This window comes from Nerophis lumbriciformis, linkage group LG35, assembly GCF_033978685.3.
Source record: "Nerophis lumbriciformis linkage group LG35, RoL_Nlum_v2.1, whole genome shotgun sequence".
NCBI lineage: Eukaryota > Metazoa > Chordata > Actinopteri > Syngnathiformes > Syngnathidae > Nerophis > Nerophis lumbriciformis.
Window position 1 is genome coordinate 25645001 of NC_084582.2, and position 17395 is coordinate 25662395.

A 17395-nucleotide genomic window follows, 5' to 3' on the forward strand; every position below is an offset into this window, starting at 1 on the left:
TTTTAAGCTTCTCAGGTGGAATTCTTTCCCATTCTTGCTTGATGTACAGCTTAAGTTGTTCAACAGTCCGGGGGTCTCCGTTGTGCTATTTTAGGCTTCATAATGCGCCACACATTTTCAATGGGAGACAGGTCTGGACTACAGGCAGGCCAGTCTAGTACCCGCACTATTTTACTTTGAAGCCACGTTGATGTAACACGTGGCTTGGCATTGTCTTGCTGAAATAAGCAGGGGTGTCCATGGTAACGTTGCTTGGATGGCAACATATGTTGCTCCAAAACCTGTATGTACCTTTCAGCATTAATGGTGCCTTCACAGATGTGTAAGTTACCCATGCCTTGTCTGTGCACTAATACACCCCCATACCATCACAGATGCTGGCTTTTCATCTCTGCGCCTATAACAATCCGGATGGTTCTTTTCCTCTTAGGTCCGGAGGACACGACGTCCACAGTTTCCAAAAACAATTTGAAATGTGGACTCGTCAGACCACAGAGCACTTTTTCCCTTTGTATCAGTCCATCTTAGATGAGCTCAGGCCCAGCGAAGCCGACGGCGTTTCTGGGTGTTGTTGATAAACGGTTTTCGCCTTGCATAGGAGAGTTTTAACTTGCACTTACAGATGTAGCGACCAGCTGTAGTTACTGACAGTGGGTTTCTGAAGTGTTCCTGAGCCCATGGGGTGATATCCTTTACACACTGATGTCGCTTGTTGATGCAGTACAGCCTGAGGGATGGAAGGTCACGGGCTTAGCTGCTTACGTGCAGTGATTTCTCTAGAGTCTCTGAACCCTTTGATGATATTATGGACCGTAGATGGTGAAATCCCTAAATTCCTTGCAATAGCTGGTTGAGAAAGGTTTTTCTTAAACTGTTCAACAATTTGCTCACGCATTTGTTGACAAAGTGGTGACCCTCGCCCCATCTTTGTTTGTGAAAGACTGAGCATTTCATGGAATCTACTTTTATACCCAATCATGGCACCCACCTGTTCCCAATTTGCCTGTTCACCTGTGGGATGTCTTTGATGAGCATTCCTCAACTTTATCAGTATTTATTGCCACCTTTCCCAACTTCTTTGTCACGTGTTGCTGGCATCAAATTCTGAAGTTAATGATTATTTTCAAAAAAAAAAAATGTTTATCAGTTTGAACATCAAATATGTTGTCTTTGTAGCATATTCAACTGAATATGGCTTGAAAATGATTTGCAAATCATTGTATTCCGTTTATATTTACATCTAACACAATTTCCCAACTCAAATGGAAACGGGGTTTGGAGATAACAGGTTTCACTATGTAAAGCCCTTTCAGTCTGGAGAGAAAAAAAACGCTTTGTAAATGTAATTCACTACTCGTTATTAGTTTGTATTTCTTTAAAAGGCACATACTTGGTTTTGCAGTAGGCCACCACACAAACGATGCCAACCACCAACAAGGCCACGCAGATGCCCGTGATCGTCAGCACCCGCCTTTGGTAGAGCTCCTCTGCCTCTGTGAAAAGGAAACATACACATGCAAATACGCATCCACACGTTGCAGACATAAAAAAACAAAACACAGACACACAATAGGCACAGCACACGCACACACATATACAGCATGAGCATATGTATTTTATAGTGTTTATGTGTATAATCTGTACTGTACTTAAAATATGTTATTCCAAGAACTTGATCTTCTTTGTATGATTTTCCTGCTGCCCTCATGCCTTTTAATGATTAATTTGTCTAACTATCCTCAACAAATACATGTTAAAGATCAAAATGTAACTTGCTTATTTGTACCATAAGCTCAATTCTTACGTGTCTATTTGTTTAAGATGTACTAACGTTATACAATGATTCTATCTCAGAATACAACATCTACAAACCCTTATGAGAGTGAACAAACATCTAAACACAAGCGTGCATGAATGAAAAAATTGGGAAAATTAATAAAATGAAGTATTTGTTTACACCACAATAGGACAATTGAAAGTCTTTGCTATACTACATGTATGTTACTGTATTATTACAGTTATTAAGAAATAATTAATATGTAAGTATACAGTTTTTGTGGGCAAATTTTGGTCTATAAATGTTTGATTAAACGGGAGTATTATGGTTACACTCTGACTTGTTTTCACTCAAACACACTGATCGTGCAATCATTTTGAACTCAATTGAGCTTGCCACAAAACTTTACCATCAATGTGAAGATTTCCTGTTTACTCTGAAAGTGAGTACTAAAGTATTGAGGATAATTAGATCAAAATTGCAGCCAGAAAGAATGAGAACGGCCAGTCTTTAATATCCTTTGAGAATGAAGGTCAATAGATCGCAAAGAAGAAAGCGTTCAATTAAATGTGGTCACTTCACACATATAATGAAACTATAAAAAAGAACATATGTTGATCATTTGCATCTGTGATGGATTATTATAGTCAAGCTCTATAGCCTGAGGTGATGCTGTATGAAAGTGCCCAATTGTGGTGATTGCTGGTGATCTAGCTTGTCTTCAAATTGGACTAGTGTGGGGTAACACTGAGATCTGAGAAAGGCAAGTGCAACAACACAATGACGTAGAGAACAACTACGACAACAGGAGGGAAAAAAGAAGGGTAAAAGGGATCAAAACAATGCGATAAGGAGCATAAGGAGGACATGATGGAGTAGGAGAGGGACAGGGCTGAGAGGGGAACAGGAGGATAGAAGTGGTCCCCAGAAACAGAAGTGCCTTCATCAACTTAAACTGGATTGAGAAAGCTTGTCGGTCATGTCCTCAAGTGTAGATTTCAAGAAGTCAAGAAGGCCATTCCACCAAATCAGTGCCATTTGTTTTATCAGGAATTCAAATGTATACAATGCACAATACAATTACCTGTACTGTACACTTTTTTTTTGTTTTGGCAAGGAAAGTGTCCTGCACATTGATTTAAATGCATATATAATCATACAGTTTAAAACACTTGAAAAAAAGTATTTATTGCCTGTCACCTCTTCCTAAAATTGGACTTTACCATGAAATATATTCATTTAAATCCACCAGTAATGTTATTTTTTTAATATTTGTGTTAAACTTTATCCCAACTATACTTTAAGTGAATTTTCTTCAAAAAAACAAATCACACTTTAGTTTTGTCCCTTGTTTTCACACAGTCCTGCTACCTTAACACATTACCACCTCCCACTTGAAAAAAATGTCACATGGTCCACAGGAAGTTGGGTCAGTCATCCTTTTTAAATTAAAAGTAAATCAATGATTGTCACACACACACTAGGTGTGTTGAAATGTGTCCTCTGCATTTGACCCATCCCCTTGTTCACTCCCTGGGAGGTGAGGGGAGCAGTGAGCAGCAGCGGTGGCCGCGTCTGGGAATCATTTTTTGGTGATTCAACCCCCAATTCCAACCCTTGATGCTGAGTCCCATTTTTATAGTCTTTGGTTTGAACTCACGACCTACCAATCTCAGGGCTAACACTCTAACCACAAGGCCACTGTGCAGGTTTTAGGCCATGGGAAGAACAAAAGTAAGTTCATAGTTATGTTTCTGTTTATTTGTTAACATTTCAATGATAACTACATGCAGGGTTAAAATTTCAGCACGGTCCTGTTACCGAAATTATTTGTTTATGATATGTGTTTATCTTTAAAATAAAATGAAAAAAATACTCAAATGTACTCAGTGTCAAAATGTTATTGTCATTCATGCTGTATGGTTATACTGCATTTCCTAATTCTATGCTAAAACTCACTCTGTTAACTTGAATTCTGTTATTAAATGAGTCATTTTCAATTTAGGAATAATGTACAAAAAATAAAATAATACTCTGAGATGTGCCAGTATACATTTTGACTAGTCCAATATGTGTTTTATCAGATTTAGAGTTGATTAAGGATATAAATCCAATTATTTTTGGAGAGTTACAACAAGCCAATGGCACTGACTCGGTGGTAAGGCCAATTAACCAACTGGTGGTTATTTCAGTTGGTATGCCTCATCTTAATTGGTGCAAAACAACACATGCACTTGATCAAAATAAGTGCAAACTGTATGACTATTAATTAGCATGTAACAGTCCCTCTAGGATTTCGGAATGTCACGATCTTGTCAATTCATGCAAATTCAACCAATTACATTGAAATATACTGCTCAAATTTGTCTCTCAAGGACTCTTAAACACGCACATCAACTGTCTAATCAAAATGTATGTATGTTTCTTGTGTAGTAGGAACAACAATATGTAACAATATATCAATTATTTATTGCTCAAATGCCCACAACTGTCGTCATTGCGCATCTATTTCCAGTTCTTGTCTGCAGCGCTAACCCGACTGTTGTATATAAAAGTTTAACACAACGCTGTCATTTCTTAGTTTACACATTTTTCTTTTTTTTTACTGGTGTAAGTCAATCAAGAAAATATTCTCTTTTGTAATGTTGAACTAGCAAAGAAGCAACATATAAATAACAGATATGTTGAAGTGTGATGAATATTCTCTCTCATACTCTGTCATTTACCAACATCAAATACCGCAATAGATCTCTCTTAACAGTTCACAAATGCTCTTAACGTAATTATTGTTTAAGATTTATCAATATTTTTCAACCATAAAACATACACGCAGAATATATGCAGCTTGTGGACAATAAAGGAGCCTTTCTATAATTCAATTATTAATAGTATCAGTTATAATTAATTCAAATACTACAGTAATTTCACAAAGAGCTCGGAGTATGTGCGTTTCGTACCATTTTGTGTACGTTTTTGATTATGTGTAGTGTAAAATTAGCAAAATATCAATACAGCATTTGTTTTCCTTTTTTTTAATCTTGTGTTTTTGGTCAAGGTCACAAGGAACACTGAAAACTAGAAATGTATACTGTTCGAATTTTATTGCTAATGATAACAATATCAGTATTCCTTATCGATACTAGTATTTATCAGTATTTTTATTGATTGGTTCTATTTGTAATTTGTGTAAAGAATTATGTGAAAAAAATGTTTTTTTAAATGAATTTTGATTAGCACAAGAGGTTGGGCACCAGCAATATCATGATATAACATTTCCCAGCAGAGAAGTATTTGAACTACATCTGTTTTTTAGGTCCAAACAAGTCAACTATGTGTGCATGTGCAATGCGTAATGTAGTTATATCATCATCTTGTAAAGACCACACAGATCCATCACCGTGTTTCTATTAATTACAATGAAACTCAGTATATCTATTCATCCATGTTCTACTGCTTGTCCCTATAATAACATTTAAAATGATAAATAAATAAAGTAATACATAATGTAATAATATTATTATAATATTAATGTATGGTATGCATGTTCATTCAGAGACCTCTTTCCTGATATGTCATATCAAATGTGTACAGAAAAGCTAAATCAATACAATCAATTAGAATATTAGGTGGGTGTGGATTTATTTGTGTTTATGTTGCACACAAACCTATTTGAGTGACGTACCAGAAGCCAGTGTTGCAGCGACTGATCTATATGTGTGTGTGTGTCGTGTGTGTTTTATACAAATTAAAAGATTCAGAGATTATTTAAATGTTCACTTTTCGTAGTGGATTAATATTGACCTGTGGATTACTGGATCACTTAGAAGACGGTCGGGTTGCTGAAGTGTGCCTTGGTAGCAGTCATAAATTGAGTGACGTTCACTTCAAACTGACACTAACTCTTATTCGCGTCTCTAACTTTTGGGACTAGGAGGACATAATGTTGCGTTGCAAACTTTTGTGTGGTGTTGCTTCCTTATTTGTGATTATTTCAAGATGATTATCATCCAGCCGTGCGTAGTAGCAGCACTTGAACTGAATGTGATACCATGTCATTAGTACGACGATCAACTGGATGAAAACAAATACCGATTGGTACAGAATCTTAGCGGTCTTCCTGGACCAACCCATTTAGGAACCAGTACCAAAAAATACTAGTGCACAGTATACATTCCTACTGAAAACATTGATAACAAATTCATAATATCACAACTTTTGCCGCAACTTATTTGAAAAAGCTGCTGCGAGTTCAAGCATTTTAGCCCTCAACGATCGCAAAAAAATCCTGAAAAATCCTGGAAGGACTGTTTCAAGAGAGAAGTTAAGAAGATAACAGTATAATCTGGAAAGAGGCTAATCCAAGTAACTTTCTATTCAAATGTTTATTTTCAGTTATCAGCCTATGAGAATCTTGGCCTTAGTTGTGTGTAAGTCACATGGTGCTGATATGCGTAAAGCTGTAAGGGAATCTGCAAGGCAAGCTCCGAGCAAGGCCAACAGCATTTGTGATTTAAGACCAGCCCACTGTTTGTCTTAACTCTGACATGGGCAAAGGCAAAGCATGTAAGGACCTTGTCTAGCTTTCGGCAACACTTTGCAAAAATATATCTTGATATTCCCACATGTTGATTAACACTAGGCCCTTTACACCTTCCTTATATTGTTGTATCTGCCCTCTCTAGCTTGAAAGCATTTCTCTTGCTCCTTAACCAAGTTAGTCTGTAAGAAGAGTGCATGCAGAGAAGGGGGAGGGAGGTTGCATGTCTTCAAATCAGGTTAGTGGGCGGGTGAAAAAGGGGACAGGTTTGTTGGTTTTTAAAAGAAGGTGGCACAATAATGTGTGACTGTAACACAATCTTGGCAAACTCTTAAAGCACAGCAAAATAAATAATAATTTTCCATACCCATAAATTCAATTCTGAGAAGCTCTGCCAGCACAGAAAGTTGTGGTCAAAAAAAGGAAAGAGACAGACAGGGTCAGCGGTAATGTCCACTTTGAAGAGGATCTGCTGTATATTACGTTCCTCGCGTACGCTGAACCAGGACGTGCATTAGTGCTGTGGAATGTGTCAGTCGTGGCGATTGACATATATGCCGTCCAGTAACACACGGACAAGTCACACAACCTCAGCTCTGTAAACCCCAAAAATATCAGAAAACAAAACAGAACCATACAAAACTCAAAAGCAAACCGGAGAAGATGAGCCAAAGAAAGTAGGAAAGAGAAGTCAGCAGGCAGGGAAATGCATGCAGAGACTCACGGAGAATGATAGCAAGGCGAGAAGCTGCATCACTTACTGCCATATTGACTAGACCTTATTTATGGAACAGTGGACAGAATCACAAAACAAACATAAAAGCAGTGAGATGCTAAAACGTAACAGCACAGCACAGATGATGATGCACAGAAAATGAGGTTTAAATATTACCATGACTAAGGACAATTGTTATCATTTGTACTGATTATGGTATATCTTCCATCCTTGTCCGACACAGTTAGAAACTTGCAAAAGGGTTTCTCTTGATTTGCATGCACTGAAACTCAACATGTTCTTGTCCACCCAAACCCGCGCTACATTGTCAGAGGGCTGTACGTTCAGAACACCATTTGAGCAGACAGAAGGGCATTGACGTGGACCTTAAAACAGCGTGAAGTGTTCTTTCAACAGACTTGAAGAACAATGCATATGCAAAACAATAAAACAAAAACATAGGGACGAAGCATGGACAAGACAATGTTTGAGGGTTAAATCAAATAGTGTATAGAAGAAAGGCAGTGTGCCGTCCGCACAAAGTGATCACTGATGAGCAGTGAGGAAATCAGTTGGAATTGCAAACCTTAGAGCACTTACAAAACATTCTCAGTAGACCCTCAGAAGTCAAATACAATCATTGACAGGTGGTTTGTGTGTTGTGTTTTAACTGAAAAAAAAAAAACTGAGTGTTGACAAAAACAATAAAATAAAATAAATGTGAATAGTCTGACTTTATTATTGTATGCATTCCTCACACACATTGAATGCAACAAAAATAAGCTATACAAATTATTTGTAATACTTAATAGTAAAACAATAAAATGTGTACTGAAGCTTACCTCTGATTAGTAGCACTTTTGCTAGAAAGCGCCTTTCAAGCCAGTCAGTGTCATTACTGTGCTCTTTGGCTCATCATCATACAGTTCTGAAACTGTCAAACTGTGACTACAAAAACACAAAATAAGGACTGGGAATAATTAAAATAAGTTTCGTACCAGCTAAAATAGTTTTGTTTGGATTATTGATTCTTGTTTGATTATTAAACCATATTATGCGCCAAAATACTTCTCAAGTTAGTCAACCCCTGCAATATTTGAGCTTGGAGGGTCCACTGTCTGCCATCTCAAAAATAATTTGTTGAGTTCCTGTTGTTGACTTGAAGCAAAAGTTCATTAGTGGGTTGAAAATGTTGTTGCTTATCAAGCCAACAAGGGGATATATGAGTACATTTCTCTTAGTCAGTTTTGAATGAGTGTCCAAGAGAGTTCAGCATTTTTGTCAACTTCAAACCTGTTTTCCTCAAAGCTGAAAGCTTTAAAGTTGCAAGAACAACACATTCACAACCAACACATTTTCAATTTCATATCCATTGTGATTTTTGGGCAAAAATTAGGGCTGCAAAATGACACATATTTTAATTCAGATTAATCATAACGGAGGCGTACATTATTTTGATGAATTATGATTAATACCTATTCAGTATTCAATCATTTTGTTTTCTCCTTTGTCGTTATTGTGCTTCTCGACGGTGCCTTGTCCAATTTATTTTTGAAATTCAACTTGCAAAACCTTTGTTAAGCGTGTCCTCTGATATTTATTGGTCTGAAGTTGTTGGTGTTTTGGGGGGTGAATGCATCAATCAGTGTGTCAGAAGTAGACTTCCTGACGCCCAGACATTCTATGAAGGTGGTTTGGTGCAAAACAAATACTTGCAGTATCCCTAAATCCCTCTGCGTTGATCTGCTATTTAAAGATGGAGGTGCTTTGGTGAAAATCAAACGTGTTACTTTATGTCAATGCATTTGTTTTGGCTTGTTTTTATTTTCTATTCCAATTTTCCATTGAGAGTGCCGATATGTTACCAGCCATTGATCTTGATCAAGTTGGCTTTGGAACCATATTCTGTGCTTGGGAAAATTGTCAATTGCATTTAAAAGGTTAATTAAATGAATCCTGGATTACCATGTTCATTTCAACAGCCCTATTAAAAAGCTTTGTTTTATTATTTAAATGCAATAATCAGGAAATTGTTATCAATACTTGGCAAATAAGATGCAAGCAACTGCCTACGAAGGAGCTTTCAACATTCTATGGTTACATAGACTTGATGAAAAGAAATATGTGTCCAAGACGCTCCACATTAAAAGTGCACTTTGCAGTCGATTATGTACAGTAACATTTGTTCGTGGTGTTCTTATATTTTTGTTTTAAAACATTTTGATTTGGAGCCAGCTGCAAACTGCACCTTTAAGACTTAAGTAATCGTTTTAATGACAAAGTCAGATAACTAAAGTAAATGCAAGACATAAAATACTAATAATATTAGTGATATAATTGTATTTGATTTGTATTGTTTGGCAGTCTACATAATTGTAATGCCTCCAGTTTTGTGAAAACAGAAAGTTATCAGTATTTTTAAGAAGGTGGAAGTACAAACGTTTGTATTTACAGGTAGATTGAAATATTAGCTCAAAATCAAGCCAGGGCTGCTGGTTAACTACCTCTGTGAAGATCAATTAACCATGTCGTGACTTTAATGTTGTCATATTTTCTATTGTTATTGCCAAAATTCAATACAAGACAGGCTGAAACATATTAAAGATTTAGCCACATGAAAATATGAAATCATGTACAGTAACAGATGGCCCATTGATGCTGACGATAAAAAAAAACGCAAAGTCACAGCAGCAACAGCAGACTTTGTCCTTATTTAACCTACATTTAAAATATATCCCACATCAGCGCAGAGGGGCAATCCCTCATCAGTAACAATGAATGATGTTTCCATGTCTCATTACCTCACTTGGCTTGTTGAAACACTCCACTTTAGTTTAATTCACTTGCCAATGTATGACATTCTGCACCCACAGCAGCTGTGACTGGCAGGTATTTAAAACTAAGACTGAGAGTGTGTTGTTCACCATAAAAAGACTTTAATTGACGGGCATCTTCCAACTCCACAGGTTCAAGTCATAATGCTAGATTTTCCCAAATAGTGGCCTCTATCCTGTGCCCCAGTTAATTGCTGCGTGTGTCATGTAGTTGGAAAAAAATGTGCTGTGCCTCAATAAAACTCCTTTTTCCTTTTATGGGAAAAAAAGGGTTGGGACTATATTATCTTAATATGACTGATACCATCATGTGTCGCCATGAATTGCACAGAACACAGAACATGTGCAGCATCTGTAAAGTAGAACTTCACAGTGTAATTACAAGAGAAGAAGATGATTGTGTCTTGTGAAGCAAAAACTTGAAAAAAAATCAAGGATTGGGAAATAAAACACTGTACAAACTAAATTTTGAGCCTGCCTCACTAGAGGGCAGAGAAAGAAAAGTTAGTGAGGGGTTGAAGATAATATTTTTCTCAGGGATGTGCCGATCGATCGGCCACCAATCCGTATTGACCAATTTTTGTGAAAAAGCATGTGATCACTATTGCCGATTATTGCTTTTTAGTGTTGATCACAAACACTGATCTTCTTTCAATGACACTGTCTTTAATTTTAGTCCCCCGGAAGACAAACGGCTAGCAGCTAATTGTGTGTCTCCATACACAGTATGGAGCTGCTCTCCTAAGACAATACTAATCACCTCAATTGCGGCAAATAAACTGCTTTTCCTACTATCTTAAGTGTCATTATCAAGTGTCATTGGAGGATGACGCTAAACATGTTACACACTAAGAGCAAACCAGTAGCAGGCCTGCTAACAGCTAAGCTAACCGCTAAGCTAGCTTTAAACAAATACCACAAAATAAATGCTAAGTTTTAAGGTTAAGAAATGTAGATGGATTTAGGTTGCAACAGAAACTAAACAATTATTAACAGGAAATGTACAAATAGAATAATAATAGTCTAGAACAGGGGTGTCAAAAGTACAGCCCGTGGACAGGTCTTGGCCGGTCTGTGGTCATCAAGAGGAGTTTGGTAAGTATAAAACTGAGCTGCAATTTTTCATGAAAGAAACTGCTGTACTTAATAAATTCACTGGATATCGCAATAGTACTTTTCGGCACGCAAACGGTTTATGTGTGAATTGCACATGCACAGTGTCACTTATCATGATTCTTGTCAGTGAGTGACCCGGAGCAACAGAAAAAGAAGAAGACAAAGAAAGGTGTCGTCAAAACAGTTTTGTCGCGGTCAAGATTTCCCTTCTGTTTTATTGATGTCCTAAGACATTGAAATTGACACATTTTATTGGTTCTCTATTGAACAGGCAAACTTTGCCCTTATTTTTCTTACTGCGCATGCAATCTGCTATATCTCCGAACCTTGAACGGAAATAGACAAAATAGTTTTACACTCGCTGTTTTAATTTGTATTTTCGATTTTTAAGCACATTACTAAATGTGGATAACAATCCAATATCAAACCAAAAACAGGTAAAATTGTGTTTTTAATGTTAAATATTTGTTTTCTTCCAAACAAAAAACGGATGGACGCGACGTCCACGGACCGTATTTGGTACCTAGAAGAGTTTTTTATTATGTATTATCTATTCATACAACCTTGAGACCTCCGATTTTGGGAGGTTGGGGGGTGGGGGGGCGTGGTCGGGGGGGTTTGTGGTTGGGGTGGGGGCGTGGTTGGGGGCGTGGTTAAGAGGGGAGGAGTATATTTACAGCTAGAATTCACCAAGTATATATAAGAAACACTTGACTTTCAGTGAATTCTAGCTATATATATATATATATATACATATATATATATATATATATTTAGTTTATTATATACATATATATATGTATATATATATATATATATATATATATATATATATATATATATATATATATATATATATATATATATATATATATATATATATATATATGTATATATATAAATAAGAGAAATACTTGAATTTCAGTGTTCATTTATTTACACATATACACACACATAACACTCATCTACTCATTGTTGAGTTAAGGGTTGAATTGTCCATCCTTGTTCTATTCTCTGTCACTATTTTTCTAACCATGCTGAACACCCTCTCTGATGATGCATTCTGCTTTGTATCCTTGTTGTGTGCGCAGTTGTGCACTGGACTCTCTAAAAGCCATAGATGTTATTGTCACATATGCATGTACAGTGGATGGCAGTATTGTCCTGTTTAAGAGTGTCACAACATTGCTGTTTACGGCAGACGAACTGCTTTACGGTAGACGAAAACGTGACTGCTGCTGTTGTGTGTTGTTGCCGCGCTGGGAGGACGTTAATGAAACTGCCTAACAATACACCCACATAAGAAACCAAGAACTCGCCCTCGATCATTCTACAGTTATAATGTGATTGGGCAGGCACGCTGTTTGTATTGTGGGAAAGCGGACGTGAAAACAGGCTGTTGACACGTCACTCAGGTCCGCATGTAGCTGGAGGGGGCGTGGCCTCCAGCTCCGCCTGAATTTCGGGAGATTTTCGGGAGAAAATTTGTCCCGGGAGGTTTTCGGGAGAGGCGCTGAATTTCGGGAGTCTCCCGGAAAATCCGGGAGGGTTGGCAAGTATGTATCTATTTAGTATTTTGTTCAATCCCAGATAGGCTGTGAGTTTATTTGGCTTTGCAGATACACTGAGACAAAGTCTAAGATCATTGTGTTGTTTGTTGTGTTTTCGAAACTGCACTTTTTTTTTAGAATTTTTAACTAACTTGAAGTGTTTTATTTAAAAAATTATTTGTGATATGTACATTTTCAGAATGTGCTTGTCCTATTTTTGGCCAAAGTAAAACAAAAAAAACAATCTGAAGTTGTCTTTATTTTTAAGTTATTATGCCATGATTTTACCAGCCTGGCCCACTTAGGGATACATTTTCCTCCATTAGTTTGACAACCCTGGGTCAAGAGAGAAGATAATATAACAACCGTTGGTGTGTCAGCATTGTCACAGTCAGTACACGACACGTAAGAGGAGGGCGGATCGATCCATGAAGTTGTGATGTCGAGACCAAGGTTAGCATTAGTCTGTGGGGTGCTGAATGTAAAAGTTCAGTCACACTTTTCTAGCAGATATATTTCTCAGATGAACCTCACTTTTCTCAGATTTAACCCACTGTTCTCAGATTTAGCTCATTTCCATCATATCTAAGTTCAAGTTCAATTTTGACTCTAAATAGTATATCTAAATGTTAAATCTAAACCTAAATCTTAAATATAAATATATCTGTTAAATATAAATGTATATGTTAAATTTAAACCTAATTCTGAAATCTAAACATATATGTTAAATCTAAACCTAAATATTGACTCTAAACCTATAGGATAAATCTAAACCTAAATGTTGAATCTAACTCTCAATCTAAATGTGAGCCTAAATTTTAAATGTGAGCGCTAAATGTTGAATCTAAACCTAAATCTTAATTCTAAACTTTAATGTTAAATCTACAGCTAAATCATAAATCTAAACCTAAATCTTAAATCTAAATCAAAATCCCTCGCCAAGTGAAGATGAATATTTATAGGATATCAATATTACACCAATCCGACGCCTCTCAGCCACAAAGTCGCGCCCACATCTCTGCCTCTCAGTGCACGGCACTCCTACAAGTTTCTTACTCCAGAAGACGGAAACGTGACCGATGCTTAATGACAAACAATGCCAATAAAGTTTCACATTTAAAAAAAGTGTTTGCTCCAAACGTATGCACATGCAAGTCGTGTTGCAAAGAGACATTTGGACAATCAAACACGTCGACACTGCACTCCCGCGTTTGACATTGAATGGAATTGTTTCTTACAACGAGGCATGCAGTGTGCATGAATACACATATTTCTATTTGTAAGCGTCTTTCATCATTGTGCTGCGCTCTTACTCCATGATTGTGTCATATATGAACATTACATTGCTATAAACAGCGTGGTCACTGTCATATAAGTTTGTCACTTTGGATCGGTTATAAAGAATATGTCATTATTTTGAGTTAATTTAAAAATATATCATATTATTTGTATATAAATATATATATATATATAAAATAAATAAATATATATTTATATATATTTATTTATTTTATATATATATTTATATATTATTTATATATCCATCCATCCATCCATCTTCTTCCGCTTATCCGAGGTCGGGTCGCGGGGGCAGCAGCCTAAGCAGGGAAGCCCAGACTTCCCTCTCCCCAGCCACTTCGTCCAGCTCTTCCTGTGGGACCCCGAGGCGTTCCCAGGCCAGCCGGGAGACATAGTCTTCCCAACGTGTCCTGGGTCTTCCCCGTGGCCTCCTACCGGTCGGACGTGCCCTAAACACCTCCCTAGGGAGGCGTTCGGGTGGCATCCTGACCAGATGCCCGAACCACCTCATCTGGCTCCTCTCGATGTGGAGGAGCAGCGGCTTTACTTTATTTACTTTATTTATATATATTTATGTATTTATATATGCACCTTTTTGCTTTTTTATCCTGCACTACCATGAGCTTATGTAACGAAATTGCGTTCTTATCTGTGCTGTAAAGTTTAAATTTGAATGACAATAAAAAGGAAGTCTAAGTCTAAGTCTAAGTGAAGTCATCATTTGGTCAGAGGTTCAGATACGGCGCATGCCAATATTCACCTTTTAATGTTTCTTTTCCATCTTCCTGCCTCTCGCAGCACAACACAGCACCGCTGTCCGAGAAGCATGATTTAAAAGGAAGTAAGACGACGGAATGATGACTTTAATTCATACTCACTACAACCCTGTTTTTAACCATTTTGTTCACAATTAAGACCTATTCCTTAGAATTGATCCACAGTGAGCTTGTCAGCTAGCTGCTTCTTGCAGCAAACGTATATGACAGCGGTGGCAGTGTTTAGAGCAATGCATGTGTGACAAAAAGATATAAGATGGCTACCAAAAGTGCCGTATTTCAGTGAAACTTGCCAAGGGACATGTAAGCAAATATTAACATTGCTGTATGTATACTTTTGACCCAGCAGATTTGCTCACATTTTCAGTAGACCCATAATAAATTCATAAAAGAACCAAACTTCATGAATGTTTTTTGTGACCAACAAGTATGTGCTCCAATCACTCTGTCACAAAAAAATAAGAGTTGTAGAAATGATTGGAAACTCAAGACAGCCATGACATTATGTTCTTTACAAGTGTATGTCAACTTTTGACCACGACTATATATCTGCTAGAAAGGTGGGACTGGACTTTTACATTCGGCACCCCATATCAGTACATGATTGTCAACAGAGTGATTAGTTCAATATTTTGATATATTTCTCCACATTGTTTTTGGTAATGGTTACAAACTCAGGCAGATTCAGGGAACAATTATCTGGATACAGAAGGTCTTTGACAGCAAAAATTCAAAAGAGAAGTAGATTGTAGTTATTCTTTAGTTACTTTGTGCTTTTGACTCTAATCAAAAAAGACAGTAAGAAAGTGTTTTAAAATATAGTGCTGATCTTGTTAAACTGTCAATAGCACTCACCATAAGCAAACTCGAAAAATCTCAAGATAATACATGTGATCGGTATTGGTATTAGTATCGACCCTGTCAGGCTTGTCCCTGACAGTTTGGTTAAGTTTTAGTTTTTCCTCTGTGTTTGTTTTATTTCCTGTCAGCACTCTTATTTTGGTTCAGTTTCCTGTTTGTCTCTCTGAGTACTGTCCCCTCAGCTGTGGCTGATTGGCACCTGGCCACACCTGGTGTCAATCAGCCAGCTGCTATTTATACCTGCCCTGCCCTCCAGTCACTGCTGGATTATTGTCGCTAATACTTGTTGATGTCATTTCTACCTGCCGATATCGTTACAGCTACTACCTGTCGTGCTACTACTTGTCCTTGTACCTGTCGTCGTAGCAGTAAGCTGTTCCTGTTGGCTATTTGTAGTTTGCTTTCTCCTAGCCATACTTGCCAACCCTCCCGGACTTTCCGGTAGACTCCCGAAATTCAGCGCCTCTCCCGAAAACCTCTCGGGACAAATTTTCTCCCAAAAATCTACCAAAATTCAGGCGGACCTGAGTGACGTGTCGACTGTTTTCACGTCCGCTTTCCCACAATATAAACAGCATGCCTGCCCAATCACGTTATAACTGTAGAATGATCAAGGGCGAGTTCTTGGTTTTTCTTATGTGGGTTTATTGTTAGGCAGTTTCATTAACGTCCTCCCAGCGCGGCAACATAACACAAAAACAGCAGTCACGTTTTTGTCTACCGTAAAGCAGTTCGTCTGCCGTAAACAGCAATGTTGTGATACTCTTAAACAGGACAATACTGCCATCTACTGTACATGCATATGTGACATTAACATCTAGGGCTTTTAGAGAGTGCAGTGCACAACTGCGCACACAACAAGGAGACGAAGCAGAATGCATCATCAGAGAGGGTGTTCAGCATGGTTAGAAAAATAGTGACAGAGAATAGAACAAGGATGGACAATTCAACCCTTAACTCAACAATGAGTAGATGAGTGTTATGTGTGTGTATATGTGTAAATAAATGAACACTGAAATTCAAGTATTTCTTTTATTTATATATATATATATATATATATATATATATATATATATATATATATATATATATATATATATATATATATATATATATATATATATATATATAGCTAGAATTCACTGAAAATCAAGTATTTCTTATATATATATATATATATATATATATATATATGTATGTGTGGGGAAAAAAAAATCACAAGACTATTTCATCTCTACAGGCCTGTTTCATGAGGGGGGGTACCCTCAATCATCAGGAGATTTTAATGGGAGCATTCGCATACCATGGTTTATATAGGGCACAGAGTGGGTGGGTACAGGCTGGCCTAGGGGCGTGGTGATTGGCTCATGTGTTACCTAGGAGGTGTTTCCGTCTATGGCGGCATGTTGTTACAATTTCCCTGCGCTTGTTGAGGGATGACAGGTCTGGACGGTAGATAATAAACAGTTTCTCTTTCAAGCATAGGTTGCATCTTTTATTACCACTATTGTAAGGTGTGCTGGATGCAAGAATTTGCCATGTTATTGAATATTCAACATTATTGTCTTTGAGGTCCCAAATGTGTTTGCTGAGTTCTGTGGTATTTCGCAGGTTTTTGTTCCTGAAAGAAGCCTTGTGATTGTTCCATCTGGTTTTGAATTCACCCTCGGTTAATCCTACATATGTGTCGGATGTGTTAATGTCCTTGCGTATTACCTTAGATTGGTAGACAACTGATGTTTGTAAGCACCCCCCGTTGAGGGGGCAATCAGGTTTCTTTCGACAGTTACATGCTTTGTTGGTTTTGGAGTCGCTCTGACTGGGGGTCGACGGCTCATTTGCAATTGTTTTGTTGTGGTTTGAGATGATTTGTCATATATTGTTCATGCAGCTGTAGCTCAATTTAATGTTGTTCTTGTTGAATACTTTT

At 37.3% G+C, this 17395-nt stretch overlaps 1 protein-coding gene across 2 annotated transcripts in view; it reads right to left on the reverse strand.

The window, feature by feature from the left end:
• Positions 1-17395, reverse strand: part of LOC133575157 (pro-neuregulin-2, membrane-bound isoform-like) — a 129968-nt gene that overhangs the window by 23714 nt on the left and 88859 nt on the right. The window contains exons 6-7 of one of the 2 annotated variants that reach the window (XM_061927701.2): positions 6682-6705; positions 1391-1493 (exon numbers count right to left, since the gene is read on the reverse strand). In XM_061927701.2, the coding sequence (XP_061783685.1) occupies positions 1391-1493; positions 6682-6705 (127 nt within the window). The remainder of the gene's footprint in view (positions 1-1390; positions 1494-6681; positions 6706-17395) is intronic. The other variant, XM_061927702.2, reaches the window with a different exon arrangement.